This window comes from Stereum hirsutum (genome assembly GCF_000264905.1).
Source record: "Stereum hirsutum FP-91666 SS1 unplaced genomic scaffold STEHIscaffold_1, whole genome shotgun sequence".
In the NCBI taxonomy this organism is placed as follows: Eukaryota; Fungi; Basidiomycota; class Agaricomycetes; order Russulales; family Stereaceae; genus Stereum; species Stereum hirsutum.
In genome coordinates this window covers 3,791,338-3,806,218 of record NW_006763131.1, presented here as the reverse complement: position 1 = coordinate 3,806,218, position 14,881 = coordinate 3,791,338, and the positions used below count along the sequence as shown (strand labels likewise).

The window sequence follows — 14,881 nt, the reverse complement described above, 5'->3', positions numbered from 1 at the left end:
CCCCTCCCATCGCCTATATCCGTCCCAAATGCACACGATGGTCAAAACCACCTCCTCGCGCAGCCGTCTCCAATCCGCCCGGATCCGCGCACGTCCTTCAGATGGCTCTCGGAGCACGAGGGACCCATGCGATTCTCTGAGATGCCGCCCCCTCCTCCCGCTGCGAGTGCGAATAATAATATTAATACTAATCTTGCGCCGCCGTCTTCCATTCCTGTGGTACACCAATCCACGTCTGCGTCCTCTCTCAGTGCCGCACTCGAAAGTTCGCCGTTCACGTCTACGATCCGAGCCGCCACGAGAACTCCGACCATGCCCCCCTCCGTGCCCTCCGTGCCCTCCGTGCCCACCATCCCTTCCGTTCCCGTGTGTCCGCCTACGGCTCTCAGGCGACACTCTGCGCACACGGTGACCACCAACGCGATCCATCCCACTCGTGTCTTTGCGCGCAGACACACCAGCAAGACCGGGATCGGCTCGGGCTCTGGCTCTATTCCTGCGCTTCCCAGTGCTCCGTTCATGCAAGTAACATCACCACCCGCGTCACTCATTCCCTCCGTTCGTCCTGCACCTGGACCTTCGCCTCCTCCCCTTTCCTCCTCCTCCGAGTACGCAGGATTTTCTTCTTCCAACCAGTTCTCCGATGGTGCCCGTCTTAATATTAGGAACAGCAACAGCATGCCACCCCCTTCGACGATCCCTTCGCCGAAACGGAAACGTTCGCGCACGGAGGCGGAGGCGGAGGGAATGGGAATGACTCCGAAGCCTCTGTTGACGACGTTCCCGACTCCGAGCGAGCTTTTGTCATCCAACGGAAGTGGGAGTGGGGTGCAGGCTGGTGGTGGTATTGGTAAGGCGGGTGTGGGCGCGGGGGCGGTGCAGGCGAAGATGGAGGTGGATAATTTGAAGACGATGGAGACGACGCAGAGGAAGCAGAGGTTGAGGTTGCTTTCGGATACTGTGGGGTTTATGCCGACTGATTCGTACGTCCTGTTGCTTTTCGGGAACGGTTTCTACTTTTTTCTTTTTTTTACAGTCGTCGTTTTCGGCTGACATTTTTTTTTTGCTCGTAATTGATAGCGATACGATCTCCTCGCACGACAAGAAACGGAACTATCTGGAATGTCTGGAGATTTATATCGGATATTTGGAGGACCAGATGAAGATCGTGAAATTGCAGTCGCCTGCTATCGCGAAGATCATGAAGGTCGATATCGGGATGAATAACCGTTCTTTGAGGGTGAGTCGACATTTCTACGCGTCTACTTGTCAGGCGACCGACGTAATAATGCTGTTTGTTTGGTGGAATGTAGACGTTGTTGGTGTTCATGCAGAAGAAGCTCCGCGAGCTGCATCAAGAGGTGTTGAAGGAAGAAGAGAAGGTGAGCTTTCACGTTGTCGACTTTAGTTTCGTGTGATTCTGATCTCACTCTCATACCGATCGTTAGTTTTTGAACCTCACGAAGGAGGTCATCGCGCTCGAGCAGGACAATATCAGGAACGGCCGCGATCGCTCTATTGCCTGCACCAAGCTGCTTCCCACCGAGTGAGCCTAAGGAGGTGTCACGGCCGTCGAAGTGAAATTCCGATCTCTCTCTTTTATCTTGTGGTTTGTGTAATATGGTCGATCTTAATTCCTGTGCTTGGGACTCACAGTACTTGGTACGCTGGTTCGAATGATGGACTTTTGGAATCGACTGGTCGATTCGCGGTGGTTTGTTTTTGTCGATTGTTCTCCATGCTTGTTATTACTCCGTGCTTCGTGCTCAGCTTAAATTATCGTTGTTTTTTTACGGTATCGTACTTACGCGTAATGCTCACCTGCTTGTCAATATTTTTGAACGATTCGCTGACCCACTGCCAACGGCCCGCATCTCCCAATCCTGACCCACTCTCCTGTGTGTGGCCTCGGTGTGGCGTCAGGACGAAGCTACCTCGGCACGGACCGCAGACGGAAATGCCGCCGCGAGGTACATACGGAACCCAGCGTATTATGTCAGCTTAATTCTCAGCACCACACCCACAATTCATCTCAAAGAGCCTCCTACAAACGAACGACGACCGCTCACACACCCACATCGCGTCCTTTGCCGGCGACACTCACGTCCTTTCAGCTTAAGTAAACTCAAAGACCCCTTGGATAGTGTTAATTCCTCCCCTCAACAGCTTTCAGTACAGACCAGGCTCGTTCGCACGCATAACGTCACTTTTGGCCACATATTCTTTCGAGTACGACAAACAACAACATCCCCCTCAGACAGACAGTCATTCATCGTTCACCAACATGGCCTCCTCGTCCTCCCTCCCCGGACCCGCTCTGCATGCCTCCCAGGCCGCTATCAAAGCCGCGATGGCCGAACATCCCGAATCGACGATGTTGAAGGAGTCGGAGACCGCTGAGAAGCAGCAGAATGGCGATTCGACAATAGAGCCGGGGGAGATCCAGGAGTTGGAGGTGGATATGCAGGCGCAGGCGGAGACGATCCGGACTGTTTTTAGCGATCCGAAGACTTTTAACGTTAAGGTGCGTATTTGCTGTCTCTGTGCTCCCCTCTATGCGTTCATGCATATTTTCTGCGTTTTATTTTCGTTGAGCGTACGTCGCTGATTTTTGTTCGATTCGTGTTGGGATGACGATCCGTGTCGGGTCACATCTTCGTATTTCCATACCATACACTCCCTTTGTTTGACTTGGAATCGTGCAGCACCCGCTCTACTCCCCCTGGACGCTCTGGTTCGACTCACCCGCGACGAAGGGCAGGAACCTGCCGCAGACACCGTCGACCGCGTTCCCGCAGACACCTCTCCCGCAGACGCCTGGCGCGGCTGCCGCGATGGGATGGATGGAGGATATCAAGCGTGTGATCCAGTTTGACAGCGTGGAGGAGTTTTGGGGGTCAGTCCCAGTCCCGTTCTTCCCTTTCGTTTTTCTTCCCTTCAATGCGCGATGCTGATGGGTGGCGTGCGGGAATATGAAGGTTGTACCACAATATTGTGCCGCCATCGCAGTTGCCGCAAAAGGCGAACTATTATCTGTTCAAGGTGAGTCTGACTTTTTGGGTCGTGAACGGGATTGTTTTCGATGTGGTGAGGGTTAGCAATAATAATAATAACCATATGGACGTGGCTTGTAGGACAATATCATCCCTGCATGGGAGGACGAGGCGAACAAAAATGGAGGAAAGTGGAGCATTCAGTTGCCAAAGGATAAGAACCGGAACAACGTCGACAAAATGTGGTTGTACACCGTGCGTAAACCTTGATTCGATCCGTCGTCCTCTCTCCTCTGTCCGCTCACCAGTCCCTCTCATAACCTCTAGATGCTGGCAGCGATCGGAGAGACGTTCGACCCATACCTCGCAAAGCCGGACACTCCCCCCGGCACGCCATCCCTCGTGACGGGCGTCATCGTCTCGACACGCCCTCAATTCTACCGACTGTCAATCTGGACGAGACTCGCTCCCGGTGCGGAGGAGGACTCGATCCGAGAACGAGTGGAGGCGATCGGGAAGCACTTCAAGATGGGCGTGCTCGGATACTCAGACTCACAGAAGCTGGCGGGCCCGCTCGCGACGGAGGTCGAGTTCCTGTCGCATAAGGATTCGGAGAAGAAGGGGAAGCAGGCGAAGAAGATCATCGTGTAGTACAGTTAATTGTCCTGGTTTTTGTTGGCTCTGTGTTACCCTGTTGTTGTTATTTTGGCCGACGGCGCATATGTAGCTATTCCATAGTAGTGTCTTGAGAATGTCGTGGTGGGGTTGGAAGAGAGAGGATAATCACTAGTTTAATTTTGTGTCTTTTACGGATGGCTGTGGCTGCGTCGAGAGGGCTGAGTCCTTCGGGCCATCGAGGACCGAGAGAGTTCCTTGCAGCGCTGCTAGCTGCGCGAAAGCGATACATGAACGCGTTCAACGTTGACTTTCGGACGTATTTGTTTCATATTTTTTGAACAAGCAGTGCTTGGCTGTTCGCTCGACGCTGTTGTTTCAACTTTTGTGTCCGGCGCTCTCTGAAGTATCTTCCGGGCGAAGGACTGCGCTTGGACGATGACGTAGTGCCCCTCTCCAATATATACCGCAAAGCCACCGCGGCGATCTGCCATTCCTTCATCCCTCCCTCAATCTCTCTACCACCACAACCAAACTAAAGCAAAGCATGCCAGTCCCAGGATTTTTATCGTCGTTCGCTGACAAGGCGCAGAGCGCTATCAACAGCACACCCCTCGCGCAGCATATTCCCGGTGCTCGTCCAGTCACGCCTAATACCAGTGGCGGAGCGTCTGGGGATGCGAGCGGGAACACGGGTGGTGCTAAGAACCATACCTTGGAGCAACTCCAACATCATTTCAGGACGTTCCAGCAGCAGTATACGTGAGCTCATTTTCTTTGTGTTCTTCGTGTTCTTCTAGCCGTTGTGTTGTGTGGCGCTGACCCCTATTCTTCGTTCATTCAGCAGTACGAGTACTCCCGTGCAGAGGATCGTCACGACGGGCAAGGGTGTTGCGCTTGACTTTGAGACCGTCAATCGCGATGCGCAGGCAAACAGCAAGGAGCTCTATACGTGGGGCCAGGGCGATGCTCCAGATGTTCGCGACAGTGAGTGTTTTCGAGCATCCCTTCCATAAATCTCAAACTCATCGATTGTCATTTTTTCCACTCAGTTTCCGACCGTCTTGCATTCATCAACTTTGTATCTGGATCGCTCTCAAATGGCCTCGCTCTGAAGCTCGACGCAGCCCGGGCACCTTTCAAGCAGCTCCGCGATAAGGAGACTGCCCTTGCCCCTCGTCGCACCGCACGTGCCGGTCTGCAGAGCCAGATCGGCCGCATCGAGGCTGGGCAGGAGAAGGGTTACGAGAAGCGGTTAGTCGATCTTAGGGCGCAACTGACGAAAGCGGAGAGGGACGATGAGGCTGCTGAGCGGGAGTTTGAGATCTTGAAGAGAAAGGCGTTGAAGGAGAGCGAGCGGTTGAAGTGGGAAGCTTTCCGCGAGGTACATCGATATTTTCTTCCCGTTGTTCTTTGTCTGTCATTATTGACTGACATTTGTTCTTGGTTTATGCAGTACGGAGAGAAGCTATCTTTGCTCTCGCAGGCGTCCGAATCTATACTCACTCATCTGCCCTCGGTCCCCGGCTCTTACAATAGCACTGAGGAGACCGGTGCCATCCGCGCCACTCTCCAACATGCCCTTGACCACTGGAAGCCAGGACAGGTCACCCTCTCCGCTTCTGAAGGAGCAAACCTTGACCGCTCCCATACCCGTAGTTTCGGCGAGACCCACGCTCGCGAGCTCGCCCATATCAACCCCACCCAACCCTCCCCGACTACACTCCCCGTGACGCCACCCCCCACATCGATGACCTTTGCTGATGCCAAGTCTACCGAGACCGTGACTACTGCTAAGTCGCCTTCACTCGATGGCGTTCATGTGCCTGCCCCCGTTCCCCTTCAGACCAGCGCATTGTCGTCTAGCCCGTCGAACCCTGGTTCTAACAATAAGATTTCGCCCATCGCTATTCCAAGTGCCGGGCCCCGCTCTTCGCAGCCGAAATCGAGCGCCATTAACACGGCAACGCTGAACACCGCTCCCGCCAACATTCCAAACTCGGCTTCCCCTCCCGCTGGCGGTGTGCTGTCTCCCAAGGACACCGTCGATCCAACATCGACGGATGCGGTGACCGTGCCTTCTGTCACCCCTACTGTCGCCGAGACGGGCATCCCTGTGGCTGCTAGCCCGAATGGCCCTGGTCCTTCCAGTGGATCGTTGCGCGATCTTAAACCGTCATCGCCTACCGGACAAGCACACCGTGACAGCACTAGCTCGATGAGCAGCATCAGTGCAGTCACCCATGGTGGCGCCGCTCTACCTACACTCTCCGAGGAGACCAGAACACCAGCTGGTGGCCTTATAGGCGATGCGCAACCGAAGTTCGAGAGCGCCGAGGAAGAGAAGAAGAAGTTGCAGAGGGAAGAGCGGGAGAGATTGCTCCATGAGGAGTCATCGTCTGCTGGGCCGCCTCCGTTCGAGAGTGCGGAAGAAGAGAAGAAGAGGCTGGAGCGGGAGGAGAGGGAGAAAATTCTGCACGCCGCCGGTGGACCGAATCCTGATGTCGGGAAGCCAGGAGATGATGGCCCGCCTCCGTACCAGGATTTCTGAACGGTGATTTCGGTGAAGGATTATCATCATCTAACGGGTTCGTGAACGGTTTCTCCTGATGTGTACGATATAGGGCGGACCAAAGGTGGTCTATGAATGGACACATATGTTCTTACTATACCGGAGAAGCTTCATCGATTGTGCCAGTACCTGTAGAAAATACATTGGTTGTTGTTTGCCTAGGGTCTATTTTCCAAAACGTCGACTGAAATAAGCAGCGAGTGGCGAGGTGTGGCCCAGGCTAACCGAAAGAGGCAAGGGGTAAATTGCGGGGCGGTCGTTTTCCCCGCGCTCGACAGAGGCACGACGTTATTTCATGGCCATTGTATCCGCACCCAGGCGATCATGACACTCTCACCCTCAACGTCCAGAGTAAAGCGCAGAGGGTCGACTAGACGGCCCCGCGCAGGCTCACATCTTCCCCCGCCGCAGACGCAGGAGACGCACGACGCCGCCCTGCAAGCTATTCGGGCCTTCCTCAAGGGCCGCACGTCCTACGACGCTTTCCCCGTCTCGTTCAGAGTCATCGTGCTCGATTTGGAGCTGGAGGTGAAGAAAGCGCTGCAGTGTCTGCTCACGAATGGTGCGTTCGCGTTTCTTGCCTTTGTTGTGGCCGTGGGGACCGGTCGAGGCATCACCCCTTAGTTGACCTTGCAAGGATATCCAGGAGTCGTTTCTGCCCCGCTTTGGAACAGCGAGAGATCGCAGTTTGCGGGGATGTTCACGGTGCAGGATATCATCCATCTGATTCAATACTATTATCGGTACTCGTCCTACGACAATGCGGCGACCGACGTCGAGACGTTCAGGCTTGAATCTTTGCGCGGTGCGTTCATGTGTCTTAGCCTTCTTGTCTCACTCCACTCGCCCTTGCTCGCGCCTTGTTTCTGTATGTACTGACTTTTGATGTGGTATGCATGTTCGTGCAGACATCGAGAAGATCTTGGGTGTGGCACCACCCCCACTTCTGCGCGAACACCCTTCCGCTTCGTTATGGGACGCCGCGAGCCTCCTCATCCAGACGCATGCTCGTCGGCTGCCTCTGCTAGACTACGATTCCGACACAGGACACGAAGTCATCGTCTCCATACTCACACAATATCGCCTCCTCAAATTTATCTCCATCAACGTACGTCCTTTTCATTTTCTCGTCTCCTATCCCCGCGCCACCATCATATTGACCGACCGCAACGATTATTGCCGTGTATGTCACAGTGCTCGAAGGAAATTCATCTGCTTCATCTACCGCTTCGCAAGCTTGGCATAGGCACCTACGTCGGCCAACATTCAGAAGACGACCCACCGCCCGCAGACGGCTCGAACCCGTGGCACCCTATCGCCACCGCCACGATGGACACGACCGTCTTCGACGTCGTGCATATGTTCTCGGAGCGCGAGATCTCCGCTGTGCCCATCGTAGACGAGAACGGCGTGGTGGTGAACATGTACGAGTCCGTGGACGTCATCGTGCGTGTTCCCTTTTTGCCTTCCTCTCTTTCAGGTCAGCTGTCTGAACTGATGGATCGGTATGCAGACTTTGGTGAAGTTGGGCGCGTATCAGTCGTTGGACTTGACGATCAATGAAGCACTCAATCAACGCTCGCCCGATTTTCCTGGAGTGGTCATCTGTACCGCCTCGGACTCACTCGGCACGCTCATGCAACTGATCAAGAAACGGCGTGTTCATCGACTCGTAGTCGTAGAAGGCGAGGTCAGTCTCGTCTCCTTTTCATCATGCTTCCTGCTACCGATTCCTGATCTATAAATACTCCGGGATGTCGAATCACAGGAGGAAGAACGTAAAGGAGGCAAAAAGGGGCGTCTGCTCGGTATACTTACCCTCTCCGACGTACTTCGCTATGTCGTCGGCCCTCTTCCTCCGTCAACGACACCAATAGCAGGAACGCCGAACCCACACGATCCACCAGAGAATGCAGGACCAGTGCCTGTGCCTCCCACACCCTTGGAACCACCAGCAGAGGAACTGCCAGCTCCGGAACCCGAACCTCAAGCGGAAGAGGAACAGCCTCCTGCGGAGGAAGAAGCTGAGCCTGCGCCTGCAGCTGAGCCAGAGCCAGAGTCAGAGGTGGCACCGGAGGAGAGCTAGACGTTGGCGGGTCGAATCTGTAGAGTGACGGACGTTTCCTGTTTGTGGATGAGATGAGATGAGTTTACGAGTCGCTGCTACTGTATAGAGCTCCGATGCGTTCTTGGTTTTCTTTGTACTGTTAGTTTGTAATTCTTTGCTACTTTGTGCTGTTGCCGTCCCTTTCTATAGCTACTGCCTACACCATCATATCTGAATCAGTTCCGACGTCTCTGACTGCGTACGTACTGCCAGACTGTAGCCATTTACACGAGCTTCTATGCAAATCGAAATCCAGTATCTAATGTGTAGCGTGTAACTGGCATGGTGTGTCCCAGAAAGGTGCAGAAAGATAGGCTTCAAAAGCAGAGTGCGTCGGGCGGGGTTCGAATATGAGACCGCCCCTTTTGTTGTCGTCATCCTCGTTTAGCATCCCCTGTTCTCTCAAGGTTTGTGCTCTTCCATCCTCTCCTCTCCTATCATTCAGAGTCGTTTCAAAAACCACGCCTCATGAACGATAAACTAATTCTTTCTTCCTATAGCACGCCCTGAACTTACAACATCCTAGCATCGACCCATCGATATCCTATCTCTCCATAGTATCAATACTACCAATACGCAACACAGCAGCCAACACCCCAATGGCCTCCTCCTCAACAGCCCTCCAAGCCGTCTACGTCCGCGCGCACGAATCCCGCCCCACCCCCAAACCCCACACCGTCTTCCGCATCGAAATCCAAGCACACGTCCGCTCCTGGTCCATCTGGCGTCGCTACTCCGAATTCGTCGACCTCCACACCGAACTCATCAAATCCGTCGGATCTCCTCCTCCCGCCACCCTGCCCCCGAAACACCCGCTGTCGACCGTCGGGTCCGTTCTCACGCTCGGACTGTCGAAGAAGGTGGGAGGGGCAGGGGAGGGAGAGGAGAAGATGTTGGAGGAGAGGAGGGAAGGCTTGGAGAGGTATTTGAGGGCGATTGTGGGGTGTAAGGATGGGAAGTGGAGAGAGAGCTTTGCGTTTCGGGATTTTTTGGGCGTTCCGCTTGGGAAACAGGATACTACTGCTGGAGCGTCGTCATCTTACGGTTCATCATCATCACAATTCACGTCCTCCTCCTGGCTCGACGAGCACCTCGACCTGCAAGCCCGAGTGCGCGACATCCGAGCAGATATTAATCGACGCGACGCGCTTTCCGACCGGGGTGACGTCGGCGCGTCACATACCGCTAACGTTCAGGCGAAGAAGAAGTTAGCGGGCGTGATCACGCGTGCGGGGGTCTTGGCTGACGGGTTGAGCGGACTCGCGATGGCGGGGATGAGCGAGGGCGAGGTGCAGAGGCGGACGGATATGGTGGCGAGGCTGCAGGACGATTGTGAGAAGTTGGGGAAGATGGTGACTATTGCGAGACATACATCGAGAGCGCTCGGGTCGGCGGCGGAACGTCATCCCGCGAGCGAGTCGGATAGGGACGCGTTGCTTGGTGGTGGTGGTGGTGGTGGGCGTGGAGGAGGAGGAGGAGCGGGAAAGGCGGTGACGAGGGTGTTCGGGGCGAAGGTCGAGCCGAAGGAGACGGCGCAGACGAGGCCTTTGGACGATGTGGGCGTGTTTCAGCTGCAGCAGACGCAGATGGAGCAGCAGGACGACCAGCTCTCGCAGCTCACCACGATATTGCAGAGGCAGAAGATGCTGGGCACGGCGATCGCGCAGGAGATTGCGGAGCAGAACGAGATGTTGGATGATTTGTCGGACAACGTGAATAGAGTCGGGGGGAAGTTGACGGCGGCGAAGAAGCAGATGAATCGGTTGGGATAGGGTGTATTTCTTGCTTATACTCACTGGGACTTTTGTATTTACTTAGAGGTCATTCATGATTTAGCGGGCGGAGTAGTGTGTTTGCATATGTATGTAGCATTGAATGGGTCCTGATATTAATGCATGGGTAATGGAAGAGTATGAGTGGGGTGTCGTATGCTAGATCTATATCCTCTATGATGTCGTCTCGTCCTCCTTTTTGAGCAGAAGATGCCCAATACCCTGTGCACAATACGACTGTCAGAACCTCTAACACAAGACAAAACGTCGAAATCACAAACTCACCTCAAAGGAAGCAATCATAATACCACATGCCGGTGCAATCTTCGCCATCCTCGGACTCAAGCCAGCAAACAACGCCGAAAGCCCCTCATTCCTCAAGATCTGCAACGCAAGCGGTATCGTCCGTGTCGCCTCCCCCGTCGGCGCACTCATCACTAACGCCTGTCTCCTCGTCTTAAGCACATCAAACGGACTCGTAATCAACGCCGCCGTCGACCCACTCAACGCCCCACACGCAAACGCCACGCCCGCGCCCGTCCTTCCTCTTCTCTCAAACTGCGACTTCAAGCCCTCGTACGTCGCCCAATACATCCCGCTGAACGGAACGTCGCGCCATAGCGTGGGACCGAGCCCACGCCAGAGGTGGTGGAAACCCTGGGTGCGTGCGAGTTCGCGGACGGAGGCGAGGACGGAGCGGAGGGTGTGGGGGTTGTCGGAGTGGAGGGGCGTCGATTGGAGGTTTGTGCGGATGAGTTCGAGGGGGGAGGTTATGGCGGCGACGAGGGAGCGGGCGAGGATGCCGGCTGTGAGAGGGACGAGGGTGGGGGAGGGGATGATTAGTGGGAGGATTTGGCGGTGGAGGTAATCATAGGTCAGCATGTAACTCGTTGACGCTGGGACGCCGATGACTCTATAAAACCGCACAGAACACGTATCAGCTATGTGTTGTGTTTCAACTAGGTAGAAAGAAGAGAAGAGACGGACAGTGTTGTCCCTGCGCCCTTCCAGAGGCCTTTGAGCCCCTCCGCCCTCCAGACATGGCGAACGGCATCGGCAAAGCCATTCACACGTTCTGTTCTGAGCATCCCATGGTCCCATATACACACGACTTCACCTGGTATTGACCGTGCGGCGGCGAGGGAAGACATGTTTCGGACGTTGAGACCATTTCTGACTGGAACTCCGCGTACGCAGGGTGTGTTGGCCGGTTGACAGCAGACGTTTGGAGGAGGAAGCTTTGGGAGCAGACCTTGTGTGCTCGGACGTTGTGTTTGTAGTCGTGTCTTTACGACGTCAAATGGGGTCACTGTTGAAATTGCGCGTGTTAGTATGCAAGTTAGAGAGTCTTTGAACAAGAACAAGAAACGGACTGGTAAGAGCAGTCAAGGTGGAGCCAGCGGCCGCTGCGACGAGTTTTGCTTCGAATGGGTCCATGTTTCTCGTAGTTCAGTAAAGAAAGTCAGAAAAGAAATGATGGAATACCAGTAGCAAAGGAAAGAGAAGTAGACCACCGGGTGTCGCGAGGGAGGACGGGTGGAGAAGGTGGAGGGAAGGATGGCCGATGGAGGTGAGAGTGACGCACGGATATGCCGAACGATCTTGTCAACTTTTCAGCTTATCTGATAACTGCAATCTCTGCATCTCTCTTATCGCATCAATGCCGCAACGCCGTCGCTCTCTCGGCTCCGGTCTCTTGTGTGGCGTCTATCTTCGAGCTACTGGTGCCACCCAGTGCGAAGTCGATGTTTTTGAGCACAGTCGGTCACGATTTACAGCTCTGACCACCATCTCATATACCTGGGGGGTCTACAGTGGTATTTTCTCATTGCTACAAAACGTACGATAATTGGAACACATATTGAAACCGTGAAAGGAGATGCGGTCAAGAAGTGAACTGCAAGAGGGGGATCAGGTACGTATACTATAGTCACAGTTCAACTTCTACTGAGCGGTAAATGAGCAGAGAATGAGGAACAGAAAGATTAGAGAGCGTTCTTCTCCCATATTGCATCAAGTACCTTTCAGGTAACGTTTCGATAAAGAAAATCGACAGATACAGAATGTAACAGCCTGCGCTGGAGACGCCGATTGGTGATGAGTTCCGACTGTCACTGGACAACTAGAATGATGATCACGCTACAGGTGATAGAGCGGAATAACGCCGAGAGTGATTGCTTTGTGGCCTGTTTGAGCTGTCTTCCAAGACAGGCATCGCAAAGCAGTGGTACAACCCAGCACGGAAGCCCAGGAAACGGATCATCAGGAGGCGCTACTTGGGGATGGGCCTTCAGATATTTATCCTTTGCAGACCTCTTTGAGTACGCGTAACAGAATTTCAGTCCAGAGGAAAATTTGAGGACAATTGAGCGACTACAAAGCAGATAGGCTGGTTGAGAATATGTGAGAAAGACTCAGAAAGCAAGCGCAAGGTGACCGTGTAAGTTGAGTGCAGTGCGCGCCGAGAGCTCCCGAGACCGGCATCCCCGGCTGATGTAACGGGACTGGCGGCCCAGAAAGGCAGACCGCTCTGAACATCATCACGACCCACAGCTCTCTCTCACCTCATCCAAGTCCTCTTCATTGTTCCTCTTTTTCTGCTCAGTCATTGTCTTCTCGCATAGCAAGTGCACCGATGGAGGAGACGGGCACGAGGAGCTCTGTAGACAGCACCGTCCGCAATATGTGGACAGACAGCTCCATCGTCGCATCCACTACTCAGGCTGCGCTGCGATACCTCGGCCATACAGCGCAAGATGCTGCATCCACTCTTGACGATCCCGCACGACGAGAAAACCCAAACGATGCTCTCTTAGTTCTTCTGCCGCTACTCATCGTCTTGTCTACCTTCCTCTTCCTCCTCCTTCTCTTCCTCTTATGTGTAATACTCCTCCGCAGACGAAGGGGCATCGCTCTTCGGGATAGCGATGGTCCGGTTGATCTCAGCAGGGAAGAATTTATCGAGGGCGAGGGCGGTTTCGACGGTGTAGAGTCTCGCTGGCTAGAGAGTGTATCGGAGACTCAACGCAGATCCTATCTTCGCGCGAAAGGTATGTTCCTCCTGGTCATATTATTGATATATTCGTTCTGACCCTACTGCTACAGAATACCAACTCCAATACCCCCCAAATTCCCTTCCTACCGACATTACTCTCTCCCAATTCCTCTCCATCCAGGAGAAAGGCGTCTCGGCCTGGTCGTTCGACCCAGATTACGAGATGCTCTCATCTCTTCTCGTCCATGCCCGGACAGAGCTGACCTTCCTTCCCGACCCGTCCTCTGCATCATCTTGTCAATCCAACCTCCCACTCCCCAAACTCAACGAGGTTTATTACTGGGAAGTCAAGATGTTCGACCTCCCCGAGAGCACCAACGTCGCCGTCGGTCTCGCCACCAAACCCTATCCCTCCTTCCGTCTTCCAGGCCACAGTCGATTCTCCGTCGCATACCACTCCAACGGCGATAAATCTTACAACTACCCCTTCACGTCTCAGACATTCGGTTCAGCCTTGAAGGAAGGCGATGTTCTCGGCGTAGGCTATCGTCCACGGAGCGGCACCGTTTTCTTCACCAGAAACGGACGAAAGATGGAGGACGCGTTCGTCGGTCTCAACAACTGGAACCTCTTCCCCACCATCGGCGCCGACGGACCGTGCAGTCTGCACGTCAACCTCGGTCAAGCCGGATTCGTCTTCATCGAGGCCAACGTCAAGAAATGGGGCCTGGCACCGAGCGTAGGGACGCTCGCACCCCCGCCCGCATATGGAAGTGAGCGTGGAAGCATCCTGCTCGAGGCGGGGATGGTCCCAGGCAGCATAGAATCCGCGCAGAGTCCTTCTACCCGACGGTTGCACCGTACACGACGGCCCAGAAACACCGTCGCTACCGCGCCCGTCGGTAGTTCGCCCTTACGAGACGGTTCGATCGTGCACTACTCGCCACCGCCGCCACCGCCGCTCACGCCTCCGCCGCCAATCACGCCGATTGAAGAAGAACCGGAGGGGAACAGTGCTGGGCCTTCGTCGGGCGGATACGTCTCTCCCACGGATTTCCCGTTCCACGTGCCCTCGAACACACACATTCCACCCTCACCACCCCAACAGGCGTCGACGGACGACGGCGCCACGACTTCAACCGTCGCCAGAGCTCCAAACGAATCCTCCTCGCGAAGCCTTTCCCCCGGAGTCAGAGGCGCAGGTGCGAACCCGTTCATTGTTCAGCCCCAACGTCGCCAAGATTCCTCGTCGTCTTCGTCTTTAGCTCACCCCGGCCGTCGGATGTTGACGATGCTCCCCCCACCACCAGATTCCGTACAGGGACATGCGCACCCTGAGGAGCCGAGCAGTCCGAACCCGCCGACGCCGAATGTTAGTGATATTCATTTGCAGGCTTTTAGTGGAGCTCATAGGAGAGGAGGCTCGTCTTCGTCGACCGCGACTGCATCTGCTACGAACCCGCATGCGATTGCGGAGGAGGATGAGGACGGGGAGGGTGAAGAAGGGGAAGGGGACGAGGAGGTGTTGAGGGCGGAAGATGGATCGTTGAGCAGGGATAGAGGGAGAGGAAGAAGTCGGATCGAGAGGGAGGAGATGTCGTCGGATTCGTTACCGCCGGCGTATTCCCCGCTGGACGCGTACGCGTACTCGGAGGGCGTGCATATCGATCTACCGGCGGAGGTGATCGCGGCGGCGCTGGAGAGGGGGAGTATTCCGCCGAGTGTGGTCGCCGCTGCGGCGAGGGGGAGCGCGAGGTCGGAGAGGAGGAGGAATCGGAGACATGGAAGGGGGCAGGGACATGGACAGGCCGGGAGCTCTTCGTGAGG

General features: G+C 54.9%; 7 protein-coding genes across 7 annotated transcripts; 6 read left to right on the top strand and 1 right to left on the bottom strand.

Annotated features, from left to right (window-relative positions):
- The first annotated feature begins 723 nt into the window (after positions 1 to 723).
- STEHIDRAFT_144208 (uncharacterized protein) lies at positions 724 to 1,817 on the top strand. Its single transcript, XM_007299137.1, has 4 exons — positions 724 to 983; positions 1,081 to 1,240; positions 1,314 to 1,382; positions 1,449 to 1,817. Exons 1-4 carry the CDS (start codon positions 748 to 750, stop codon positions 1,548 to 1,550), a joined length of 567 nt encoding a protein of 188 aa, XP_007299199.1. The 5' UTR covers positions 724 to 747; the 3' UTR covers positions 1,551 to 1,817.
- A 259-nt stretch (positions 1,818 to 2,076) lies between these two features.
- On the top strand, positions 2,077 to 3,780 carry STEHIDRAFT_72154 (eukaryotic translation initiation factor 4E class I). The gene is made up of 5 exons (XM_007298148.1): positions 2,077 to 2,524; positions 2,706 to 2,896; positions 2,979 to 3,042; positions 3,135 to 3,248; positions 3,321 to 3,780. The coding sequence occupies exons 1-5, from the start codon at positions 2,285 to 2,287 to the stop codon at positions 3,642 to 3,644; spliced, it is 933 nt and encodes a 310-aa protein (XP_007298210.1). The 5' UTR covers positions 2,077 to 2,284; the 3' UTR covers positions 3,645 to 3,780.
- Positions 3,781 to 4,110: 330 nt separating this feature from the next.
- Positions 4,111 to 6,344, top strand: STEHIDRAFT_117891 (uncharacterized protein). Its single transcript, XM_007299136.1, has 4 exons — positions 4,111 to 4,370; positions 4,453 to 4,595; positions 4,661 to 4,992; positions 5,065 to 6,344. Exons 1-4 carry the CDS (start codon positions 4,156 to 4,158, stop codon positions 6,157 to 6,159), a joined length of 1,785 nt encoding a protein of 594 aa, XP_007299198.1. The 5' UTR covers positions 4,111 to 4,155; the 3' UTR covers positions 6,160 to 6,344.
- A 160-nt stretch (positions 6,345 to 6,504) lies between these two features.
- On the top strand, positions 6,505 to 8,266 carry STEHIDRAFT_47030 (CBS-domain-containing protein; the record flags this gene model as incomplete). The annotated part of the gene is made up of 6 exons (XM_007297971.1): positions 6,505 to 6,742; positions 6,827 to 6,997; positions 7,089 to 7,288; positions 7,375 to 7,626; positions 7,694 to 7,870; positions 7,976 to 8,266. The coding sequence occupies 6 exons, from the start codon at positions 6,505 to 6,507 to the stop codon at positions 8,264 to 8,266; spliced, it is 1,329 nt and encodes a 442-aa protein (XP_007298033.1).
- A 388-nt stretch (positions 8,267 to 8,654) lies between these two features.
- STEHIDRAFT_90375 (Phox-like protein) lies at positions 8,655 to 10,059 on the top strand (the record flags this gene model as incomplete). Its single annotated transcript, XM_007298312.1, has 3 exons — positions 8,655 to 8,694; positions 8,788 to 9,736; positions 9,764 to 10,059. Exons 2-3 carry the CDS (start codon positions 8,887 to 8,889, stop codon positions 10,057 to 10,059), a joined length of 1,146 nt encoding a protein of 381 aa, XP_007298374.1. The 5' UTR covers positions 8,655 to 8,694; positions 8,788 to 8,886.
- Positions 10,060 to 10,146: 87 nt separating this feature from the next.
- Positions 10,147 to 11,591, bottom strand: STEHIDRAFT_165142 (mitochondrial carrier). The gene is made up of 4 exons (XM_007299135.1): positions 11,433 to 11,591; positions 11,047 to 11,368; positions 10,345 to 10,972; positions 10,147 to 10,281 (listed from the first exon to the last, which is right to left on the bottom strand). The coding sequence occupies exons 1-4, from the start codon at positions 11,494 to 11,496 to the stop codon at positions 10,234 to 10,236; spliced, it is 1,062 nt and encodes a 353-aa protein (XP_007299197.1). The 5' UTR covers positions 11,497 to 11,591; the 3' UTR covers positions 10,147 to 10,233.
- Positions 11,592 to 12,742: 1,151 nt separating this feature from the next.
- On the top strand, positions 12,743 to 13,859 carry STEHIDRAFT_47453 (SPRY-domain-containing protein; the record flags this gene model as incomplete). The annotated part of the gene is made up of 2 exons (XM_007297995.1): positions 12,743 to 13,109; positions 13,165 to 13,859. Coding segments are annotated over 2 exons (1,062 nt in total), but the record flags the coding sequence as incomplete, so codon positions are not given.
- Positions 13,860 to 14,881: the final 1,022 nt, after the last annotated feature.